We start from the raw sequence: 11,387 nt of genomic DNA on the forward strand, positions 1-11,387 counted from the left end.
GGTTTTCTGTCAGGGTGGCCTCCCTTAGCCACTAAATACCGTTATTTCAAAAGGCACTGGATACTCGCCTTATGCCGTTGTCGCTCAGGTGCAGTAGAGCTGTGACTTCGATCAGAAGTTATAAAAAATATATAACTGATATACTACGCGCGCTCTCATTGGTCGATAGGTGTGTTTAGATGAGAGTATGTAAACACGGTTGTGACGTTTTAGATTCGCGCGTATTTTTGAGAAATATTTTATAAAAGCAATAAAGTACTTTTTCCGTGTTAACATGACCTCGGCTAAACAAACCCTCGACTACGTCTTGCGTTTGCATGACCGTATCGACGAAAAACACGAAAAAAGTAACCTATTAATTAAATACAAATTTAGTAACTGAGAAACAAAAAATATGCTCCATGTTTCTATCTAGTCGTAAAAACAGGAGCGTAAGTTAATGAGAACGAGAAATGCTGTGGGAAGACCAGCCGCAGACGTCCATTTCCAAAGTTTTTTCGAGTTCTCTAGAACTTTCAAGAGTGTATCGATAACTCGGTAGAAACACGGAGAAACTATTTTGTATTTCTTTTAGAAAGCGCCGCGGGAAAAAGAAGGAAAGTTCCTCGTTTGTTTGGATCATCTAAATGTAAATTCTCTTTGCTCACTTCAAACGTTCGTGCTAATTCTGTGTTTCTGTAGAGTTATAGGAGTCCAAGGTTTCTTACAAAATGGCGTTTTAATTGTTTGTACAATCTAGAGCTTGGTAGATAAAAACTTTTTAGAAAATAAAATTGAAGAGCATCGTTGCCATTTGATCCAGTTTTTGATCAGGTTTTTTTCTTCGACATTTTTGTGACAGCCTTTTAATGGGTTCCTTTTTGTTTTATTTTTTATGACCAATCAGATCTACAAAGTGATGTACTTGCTATATCTACTTATAACTTGTTTATGTGCATCTGTCTCACTAAACTATGCCCCTGTACATACAAATTTTTACTCTCGTTTATTTTTTAGCATTGTGAATTGTTGGTACTCCTCCAGATTCCTCTCCTGTTTCTTCACTATTCTTTAAATGGAAACATTACAAATAAACCATATTTAAATTTTCTTTTTTAACTTTCCGCGTCGGTAATTGCTTTCTACCCGCCGCTGTCAATTATTCAATATGATAAAATGCAAGAATCGCTCCTCTGCCCCAGGGTAATAACTGCATTTTATGCAAAGTATACTATGTTAATAAACATCTGCAAACGCCATTTGAAGCTTTCGTCCAAGAAGTCAAATTCATTATTTTCTTAAAATCATCGCACAGTGTATGTGGCTGAGAATGAACCTCGGTCCGTCCCTCTTCAAAACCTGAAAGTGAAATTTTCAATGACTAAACTAACTTTTGCAGTGTGATCACCTAGCGGGCGAGGAGACCGTTCCCTCATAAAGATTACAACACTGGACGAACTGCTGATGCTCGCTCTTGAGTTCACTGAAACCATTAAGGGTGCCAATGTGTGCTGCATCTGATAAAATAACAACAGCTGGAGAATGATTGGTCTTATTCTCTCTTTATCCTGCTTAAAATTATAAACGCCGCTCACTCAGTGCCGTCTGACTGACTGAACAATTTGTTGTTAGAAGCTGTGACTCCTTTGCTGAAACCTGGAAAAGACCTGCGAATGTTTTTGTACCTCGGTACAACAAAGTACTCTCAATGTTTGTATAATTGATGCTCAGTTAGGTGAAAGTATTAACTTTTGAGTTTTAATTATTCATTTAAACAATAGTTATGAACGCGCATAACTAACTAACAACCAAGTTGCCTCAGACAGGCTAGACTGGTTATAATCACTTGGCGGTTTTATTTGTTACAAGCCTGTGCGCCACTATTTATCGAAAGGGATATTGTCTGAAGCCTTCATAGCCGCCGACGTTCCGTCCTTAACTGAAAATGACTGTTTTGGAAGTTTTGTTCATTGTGACTTACTTCTGCGGTATTCAAGCAACGGATGTGTCAGAATTGCAAACCGAGTGGGAGTACTCCGCCTACCAAGAGAATTTTCCGTTCTTTACGGCCGAATTTGATTCTCGATTAAGAGCATGGAATGAAACTTTGATCAACGCCAGCAGATACTGCTCAAAGTTAAACGGCAGTGGCTTTAGCACAAATACAACACTCAAAATCTTGTTTCCAAGTTTTGACACTGTCGATCCTGAGGAAGAATTTTTGAAGTTTGAAACCTTTCACCCAGTGCTGGTGCGACAGAAGAGTCGACACGATCTCGCTACCATCGCCTACTTGTCTATCTTAGAGTTGTGGCCTCTTCTGGTGTTGTGTTTTTCATGTGCGGCTCTCGCAGGAATGATCATTTGGGTTTTAGTAAGTATAACTTAATAGGCTGTATAATAGCTAGTTTCCTTTACGTGTAGCGTGTTTCGCCGACTCATTTGAACATTTCTTAACTTTCCCTGCCCTCAAACGGATTTTAGTGACAGCACTCTTCAGCAGCAAGAAGTCGAATAGCTGTTTTGCAGTCGAGCGGCCTGAAAGCTTTCGCGTTCTTGAAGAAACACGAAAAAAGAAACAAACACATCACATGTACTTTGAGCTTCCATTGAAAGGGTTTTCAGTCACGATCAGCATCAATAATGTATGCCTTTAAAGAACTGACGCCGATGAACCATGTCTCAATTTGTAAACACGTTTATCCATTTCTATTATAGTCAACACTAGCCACCTGCATCAGCTGTAGAACATTAAAGAGAGTCTATTTATGCATGAGATTCCAATATTACCCACCGGAGTCAAACGAACATATCTTCCTTTAGGGCCTGTTTACATGGAGGGTGGGTGCCCCGGCTAACAGGGCTACCCGGTTAGAAGGGTTGACACATAGCTCGCCTTTACATGCAACTAATCTAACCGGAACAGTGAGTGGGCTGCGTGGGCTATCTTTTGAGCGGCCGCTAAGCACAACAAACAAAATGGTCGAACAAAGAAACTTTTTGGCGGCGAGTTTAACTTTTTTATCGCTCATTCCGCTGGCTGCCTGTTTTCAGTGTGTAGGACAGTGAATAGTGTATAGAACGACGAAAAAATTCCCCTCGCGCTGCCATGTTTTCGCAGTTTATCTCACCTTGGCTAGCCGGGATAGACCGGCCCGAACCGTTTACGTGGTAAAAAGCTATCGGCCTAGCCGGGTACCCCGGGCAAGTAGACAGGGTGCCCCGGGTAGGTGGGCTACCCTGTCTAGCATGTAAACGCTTCGATGCGTTTTCTAAAGAAACATATGAGAAGTTAGCCCTCCCAGGGTAGCTCGATTAGCCGGGGCACCCTCCCTCTAAGTAAACAGGCCCTTAGAAAACAGTCCTAAGAAAATACGCGCGCTGATTGGTTAAAAATCGTGTTTCTATAACTCGATAGAAACACAGAACTAGACCGAGCTGTTGACGTAATGATGGCGCGAGCAAAGACAATTTACATTTTGATAATTAAAATTAACAAGTTGTTCCTTCAGCTAAAGCTTGACTTTTTTTTCAAGGATAGCGGGTCAAATCCAGAACAGTTTCCGAGACGATTTTGGAGGGGAATTGCTGACGGCATGTGGTGGGCAGTTGTTACCATGACAACAGTTGGGTAAGTCAACAAAGAAACGTTTTTTATCCCTGGGGGACGGTTTCTTTAGATTTACGACAGCAGCTTAATTTCCTTGTCTTCAAGTTCTCTCTAATTGTGTCGTGGCTATTTTGGGCCGGATTGTTCAACGTCCTATTGAACTAACCCAAGATCAGCGTTAATTTTAATTTCAGATTTTGTATTTTTTTTAGGTGACGTTTTCTGTTTTTATTATTTGTCCTTCAGTTTTGAGCTTGGGTAATATCAAACTATACAAAAAATAAGAAGTGAAAAACATTTTTTAGGGGAAAAATTGATACTTCGCGATCGGTTAACTTTTAATCATTTGTTAGCGTTAAGCCGGGTTATTGTAAGCCGAATTTCACTAATTTTTACCTCTCTTAAGTGGCCACCAATGTTTAGCACTATGTGGGGTCACTTACCGGTAGGTTCAACTCCCGGGTTCAACTTCAATAACTTAGCACGTTATACGTGTGTAGGTATGGGGACAAGGCTCCTAAATCATTGCTTGCCCGGCTGGTCGCAAGTGTGTGGATGGTCGCAGGGATCATCTTGCTGACGATGTTTACGGCTCAGGTCTCTGCTCGTCTGGTAACCCAGGAACTGGACCGTGGCAACCATCTGTTTGGTAAAAAGGTAAATAGGCAATTCATGTGGTAACTGCACTCGCATTTTACATTCTACAATCTGACTAGAAAAATATTTGCAACCGTTGAGACAACTTGTGACATTGTGTTTGACTCTTTGAAGTATCCTGATAGGTTCATTCTTAAAAAAAAAAAAAAAAAAAAAAACCAGGATTAAATATACATAACGTACTCTACTACTTGTTACGTAACATACTCTTTTATTCATTCCTTGAAGTTCTTAGGGAGATATTCATGAGGTGTCTTATTTTATATTTACGAATTTCCGTGACATAAATCCCTGTAAGCATGCCTGCCATGCCCATTGGTATATACGCTTGTTATCTACACCACACCTTGCAACATCCGTGCACGTGATCCCTAGCATATCCTGCATAATTGTAGCTGTTTTACACCTGCCACCACGCTTCATAGCTAGTCAATTACCAGCCATGTCCTAAGAAACACTCCCCAGTTGGTCCCATCAAATACAGTGTGGTCTAAAGCTTGAAGTATTCTTGGGGAGAGTTCTACGGAGTAGAGATGATGTAGAGATGAGAGCGCTCGCCTCTCACCTGGTCCCATACATATGTGGTTTGAGTGTGTTTTTGGTTCTAGTCTTGCTTCAAAGATATTTCTCTGCCCTCTTCCTGAGGAACAAACGTTTCTACATTCCAGTTTGACGTCAATAGAGGGTCCGCATGAAGAGCAGCTGTTATGCACTCTTAAGATCATTAAATAGCTTAAAATCAGGATATTTAGCTTGTGGAATCTGTCTTTCTATAGATTGGAGTTCCGCCTGGACTTTCTAAGTCATATTACGTTGATGACCAGATGACATATTCTATTGTAGAAGGTATTGTTAATCTAGTGATTTGAACTAATTTCCAACGACTGCAATAACACTAATTTTATTGTCTCCAAGTATAACACAGCTTAATATTTCTTCTTAAAAAATGGCCCAAAGAAAATATGGGCGCTAACTGGTTTAAAATTGTGCTCCTATTAAACAATAAGATTATTCGCTCACGATTTCTATCGCGTGATAGTTGACGTGGGCTGCGCCCTCGTCAACTATCACGCGATAGAAATCGAGAGCGAATAATTTAATTGTTTTAGTATAAATCTAGAAGTTTAAAATTGATTTCAATCCTCTTCATAGACACTTCGAAAACGTCAATAAGCGGCCGTCATTTTGTCAACGAGGCAAACTGCTACGCTACTCACTATCTATCATAGAATAGATAGTGAGTAGCGTAGCCAATCAGAGAACGGCATCAGTGATAGAACATAAGTAGATTTATACTAAAACCTGACAGAAACACGGTACATGCTTTCTATTTCTTAAATAATGTATTTGTCAATTTGAGTTACTATCTTTTATTTTATTTATTTATTCATTTATTTATTTATTTATTTATTTATTGTTTTTGAGGTTTTTTTCTTTTCTTTTTTGGTAAAGGAAGGCCTGTTAGTTGTCTGGGCTGTACAGGCCGGCAAATGATCTCCGAGTGAAGTTTACCTCAAATAAACCTCACATTGTACCGCAAATGATCCCCGGACCGCAATTAGTTTTCAAAATTCTTTCGAAAACAGCTCTCTTTAGTTGTCATGTGGATAATTAAGTAGTCGAAGACATGCATTACTTGTAGGAAATAAGATCAATTATTTTCGCCCATGGGTCGTTTAATCAACTAATTAAAGTATTTCAACTGTCACAATTTTAGAAATAAGTGACCCCTCAGAGTCTGCAAGGACTTCGACTGAAGAAATGGATTCTGTAGTGTTGTTCCACTGTGACGACAAAGAACTTTTCAAGACCTTGCGAGTGCTTCAGTTCCTGCCTCAGTGCGAAGTTAGTGCAGCGCTGCTATTTTGTACAAGCGACCCATTTGCTGACGATGACTGCGCAAACGGCGAAAATTTTGACGACATGGCAGCTGTAAAGAGTTACATCAAATGTATGAAGACACAGACACGCTTAGCCCGCAATTACCCCCATGCATTAACAGGAAACCAACGAAATAAAGCGTCGAAATCAAGCTCGTGCAAAGATCTCTTGGAGGAAAACGAAAAGCTCAAGTTTCAATTCCAATGGGTTTACTTTAAAGACTTAACACAGTATCTGATCCCTTTTGGCGCTGTGGTTGGTACCCTAATGCTGGCCTCCATTATCGGGACCATCTGGGATTGCTTCCACAAAAAGGAGATCTACAAAAGTGCCACCAAAAGAGGTGACCGTCTGAATAATGTCTGAAGGTGTCTTAATGTGACGAAGTTAAAGCCCGCCCCGTTATACAGACTCTCGCTTAACACTAACAACTTCTGTCATTGTTGTCAGTCACCTTTTTTATGAGTACACTTTATGCCAAAGAGATAATCATTAGTTGTTCACCAAAGGTTGAGCCATTCGTTTAATATCATTATTGTAGCATAAAGGGATACGGGTTGCCAGTATCGATCAATCCAAGTACATTAGCAGTAAAGCATTGCTAACCACCCTAAAGGTCGCCGCACACGAGGGGACTTAAGTCCCTACGACTAGTCCTGCAACTAGACGTCCCCTGAAGAGTTTACACGAAGGGACTGGTCGCAAGGACTTGTCCCAAGAACACTTTAAACGAGGCGTTTTGAGGAACAAGTTGCAGGGACTTGTTCCAAAAATTCAAACCAGTTTGAATTCGTGGGAATAGTAGCAAGGACCAAATTTTAGTCCCTGCGACTAGATTTTGTGGCAAAAATGGCTAGTTCACGCGATGGGACTTGTCCCCGCGACTTGTTGCAGGGGCTAGTCGCAAGTACTGGTCCCCTCGTGTGTGACGACCTTAAAATGCGTGAAGATGCTTTTAAATCATACCGTGTACGTTTTAACTAATTTTTGGCAGCGAAGCTATAACAAAGCTACTAACTCTATTATTTTTTGAAATGTATGTAACTTTTTCGTATTCAGTGTTGGAAATATTGGTTTCGTTCTTTATTGTAGGGTTATATATACCTCAATGTTTCCCCGATACAGACAACACGTCAGTTCATGCTCAACGTCTACCTTGATTACCTTGATTACAAATGATTGCAGTTTCCTAAAATGTACTTCTTTTCTCGCATTAGTAGATTTGAAGCTTATGATGAGCTCAGCTGATCAAAGTGCAGGATCGATGTTCGAAAGGAATGCCGCAAAGGAGGAGAAGAGCTCGCTGAAGGCTGCAACTCCAGGTGATGAGAAAATCAGCACTCTTGAAATGCATGAAAGCCACCTGCCTTGTAATGTCAAGTGACTAAGTTAAAACAGTGCCTGCCGTCGCATAAAACCACTTAATGGTCCTTAAAATCTGTCGATTTTAGCCATGAAGTACACTAGATCAGGCTATTTTCCCTTTTATCATTCAATTATGAATATTCATTTAAAAATGAAAAGAGTAAATAAGGATAAAACTTTCATTAAACTTTCGGTATGCAGGAAATCTCAAGCGGTACACCCTTTTTAAATAAAATTACATAACTATAGTGTGAAAGATTCAACCTAAAATAGCATATTCCCTAAAATGTATTTCCTCTAGCAGCAAATTTCACAATTAAAGGGTTCCTCAGTTATAAGACATTTTAATCAAACAGAGGTGTTTGATGTCCTTGTTATAGTAATAGATCATTACAGGAGGTAAGCGAATTGTTGTCGGGGCAAATTGGGATAGACGTTTTGAGATTTTCTTCATAGATTCCCAAGCCAGTTTCCCAAGCCAAAATGAACAATCCAAAATTCCACTCGGAGACAAAGTAAAAGGGGAGACAGCAAAAATGTGTGCGGTCGTCGCTTTTGGAAGCTAATATCATTGGTTAAGATATATATTCAAAACATAACCTAAGAAAGGAAAAGCACTTTGGTTACTAAATGGAGGTGTCCTTCCAGTTGAGTCGGTTAGGAGGTTCAATGTTTATGAAATTTCAAAAAACCGCATACAATGGATTGAATAATAAAAAGGTAAATGCATCATAAGTGACATTTTATGTCCAATCAACACATCATTGTAATGCACAATGATTTTGTTATGTGTATTCATCAATTAGAAAATATGGTTGAAGTTTTTAGACGTGTTTTAACCATCAAGTTAAGTATCTTGACTTTGTGTTTGTAGCGCAATATTCTATTAAGAATTTTAAAACAAGAGTAAACAGTTTTAATTTTTAGCATTGACGTGTTACAGGCATTTCAGTGGATACTCCTTGATTTTCTTAAGTGTTACAACTGCAATGCTATAGCAACTGCACTTGCCGCACTAGATACAATTGCAACACAGTAGTTCTATGGCAAATTAAAATTGTGAATTAAGGAGATTTTCCAAAATATTTAGGTACTTAAGAATATCTTGAAAATAACATCATTATCGACCAGAATAAAATTTGTGAACTGCTGAGCTCTCATGACTATTGATTTGTGGCTATTTTTACAAAACGCAATAACACACCAACTGAACCGTCAATCCACAATTTCATCTACAGCGGTTAGGCCCAGCTCAGACGTTGTGCTTTGGCCGTGCCGAACTGAATCTTAATTAGGTTCGACCAAGGGCCTGATTACATGACGAATTTCAGCCCAGGTAGGGGGGGGGGGGGGGGGGGGGCTGAAATTTTGTTGCGATTACATGACAAATTTCAACCCGGACTGAAATATTAGCCTCGACGCCAAATATGTAACTGCGCGCGAAGAGTCTCAGGAGAGGCGCCGAGAACATGAATCGTGAAAATAGGCGCATCGCTTCTCTCGCAGTTTAGCCTTTTGTTAGCGCTCAATTTTCAACCTTTTTGGGATGGTAACAGCCTACAAGATGATGGAACTGAAACGAAACCTGTCTTTTGCTACGTATCTCTCAGCCGAAATACGCACTTGCATAGAAAGAGCAGATATCTTCAAGCTCGCCGAGTTCGTCGAAAGCATTGAACTCGAAGTTCTTATATTCCACCTGAGCTTTGGAATTTGCGAGACAACGAATAAGATTTTCGCTTCTCGCTTAATCGCTTCTCCTTCGTAGCGGCAGTCATCTTGTTTCCCAGAAAACAAAATCATGATTGCGCATGTCCAAGCTCGCTTTTCAGCCCGGGCTGAAATTCTGTTTCGATTGCATGAGATTTTTTCCCATTTTTCAGCCCGTTTGCCAGGTTTTTCAAACTGGGCAAGGATTTTCAGCCTGGGCTGAATTGCTGCCCGGGCTGAATCCTTTTCCATGTGGTCGCCAATTTGATTATAAGAGGATTTCTTTCAGAAGCCGGGCTGAAATTCGCCATGTAATCAGGCCCTTAAACACGGCAGAAACTCGACTCTGATTCAGACTTCGTGCTAGAGTCGTACCAAAATCAATATTTACTGAAGCCACGTAACTATTCTCCTAGTAACTCCCTACGAAAACGCAATCCTATCAAAATACTTTAATAATTTATGAATTTTGTTTGGCGCGGCAGAAACACGACGTTTGAATTGCCGCCGTGCAAGAGTCGTGTAAAGCCTGCTTCTCATATCCCGCCGACCTACCTGCAACGTAGTCGCCGGTTGCAACTGCCGGTTCCATCTGCGATGGATCGCCGTCGTACTCTAATTGGCGCGGAATGCAAATCGAATTGGCGCACTTTTCAACCATTCTACCTGTAAATATGGATCGAATCGTCTTACTGGAGTACGTTGCGTCCGCAGATGACGTTCACATAAAATATTTTCATCGCTGATAATCGCCGACAACCGCCGGTTTGCCTACGAAGTTGAACTCAGCTCAACTTCGCAGGTAAGCCGGCGGTCAATTATCATTCGGCGATAAATGTTCACATACGCCGTAAAGGTGTCCCAGGCCGTGCCGGTGGCTATGTCCCTTATGAGAAACAGGTTTAACACGTCAGAGCTTGTCGAACTTAATTGCTTGGGGAACCTAATTCAAAAGTTTGATTCAGACGCCGTACTTCTGCCGTGCTTTTGTCGAACTTAATTCCTGCATGGCAGAAGCACGACGTCTGAACTAGGCCTTAGACATTTTAATGTTACTAATATTCAGACTCAGGTACTGCTCACGCGGAGCTCTTTAGGGAGGTCTTTCTATTCTTTTCCTTTGTTTCACGTTAATGGTTCCTCTACCGTCTCTTTGTCAGAACGTTAAGTTCAGAACAGCTCCGTTCTGGGATTCATATAATCCTTGTAGTTGACTGGGGTGAGTTGTTGGAAACACCACTTGCATACATGACATTTGGGCAACTCCTTTTTAACTTGACGTGTCACGCAATACTTAACTTGGTCTTTCCGGCCGCCTTATTGTTTGCAAAACGCTGGATTAAAAAGTTCCCAAAGGGAAAAAGGCTAGTATGAACTTTGGGTAACCGTAAATTGGCTATCGGCCAATCCCTAGCATATCCCATGAGCAACATCACCAGCAAGCTTGATAAAATAGCGTGTAAAACATGATAACCGCATACGCGTAATGCCATCCTTTTCTCCGTTACATCTGTCAGTCATTAATGTTCTCTGTTTCAAATGAAAGTAACACAGCACAGTATGTCGGTCCTCTGAATATACGCGTTCGTGTGACGTACCCTCGGTTTAAAAGTCTGCATATGATGGCAGCCATAATCAAGTTTTCGTACTCGCAGTCACAACACTTTCAATATTGCTTAACGCTGGTCTGACGTATTAGTACCAGACTGATAGGTGTATCTCGGTAAGAATCCATCCTCAGTTATGTTTTCTACAAGCACACAAAATGTTGTCACTATTTAAATTTAAGGTGCACGAAAGCGCAACAGAACAAAAGAGCTTTGCGAATGTGGACGAGCTAGATAAGTGCATGTCAATTTGACTCATTTTGTTTTCGTGAAGCAAAAAAAAAAAATGTAACTTCTGGTATGCATATTAACAAGAATGCAATAAAATGAAGCTGCTAGAGCTTCCCTTTTACAGTTCATTTGTAGCCGATAGCAATTGCAAGAATTTTGTAATAGTTAAAAAAAAAGCTTGGCCTTCCGCAGGTTTTAATACAGCACAACAAACACAAAATCTTTTCTGTAGACAACGTGATCCATATATTGGTCAGATTCCCACTTGTTAAGCTCACACCAGTGCTTAATGATCTGGTAGTTTATGGATGCACATTGGGTCATCGACAAACATTTCTGTGCACATT

The 11,387-nt window shown here is 40.4% G+C and overlaps 1 protein-coding gene across 1 annotated transcript; it reads left to right on the forward strand.

Annotated features, from left to right (window-relative positions):
- The first annotated feature begins 338 nt into the window (after positions 1–338).
- LOC110041318 (uncharacterized) lies at positions 339–8,645 on the forward strand. Its single transcript, XM_089278103.1, has 6 exons — positions 339–2,353; positions 3,516–3,610; positions 4,090–4,246; positions 5,023–5,092; positions 5,964–6,470; positions 7,345–8,645. The coding sequence occupies exons 1-6, from the start codon at positions 1,925–1,927 to the stop codon at positions 7,509–7,511; spliced, it is 1,425 nt and encodes a 474-aa protein (XP_089134229.1). The 5' UTR covers positions 339–1,924; the 3' UTR covers positions 7,512–8,645.
- Positions 8,646–11,387: the final 2,742 nt, after the last annotated feature.

The sequence above is a fragment of the Orbicella faveolata genome, unplaced genomic scaffold, assembly GCF_042242905.1.
Source record: "Orbicella faveolata isolate gen_17 unplaced genomic scaffold, um_ofav_v1 contig_46, whole genome shotgun sequence".
In the NCBI taxonomy this organism is placed as follows: Eukaryota; Metazoa; Cnidaria; class Anthozoa; order Scleractinia; family Merulinidae; genus Orbicella; species Orbicella faveolata.

Coding starts and splice junctions, on each gene's coding strand:
- LOC110041318 (XM_089278103.1), top strand. CDS start 1,925: ATGACTGTTTTGGAAGTTTTGTTCATTGTGACTTACTTCTGCGGTATT. Junction 3,611..4,089: donor GTTACCATGACAACAGTTGG/GTAAGTCAACAA, acceptor ATACGTGTGTAG/GTATGGGGACAAGGCTCCTA. Junction 5,093..5,963: donor GACATATTCTATTGTAGAAG/GTATTGTTAATC, acceptor TCACAATTTTAG/AAATAAGTGACCCCTCAGAG.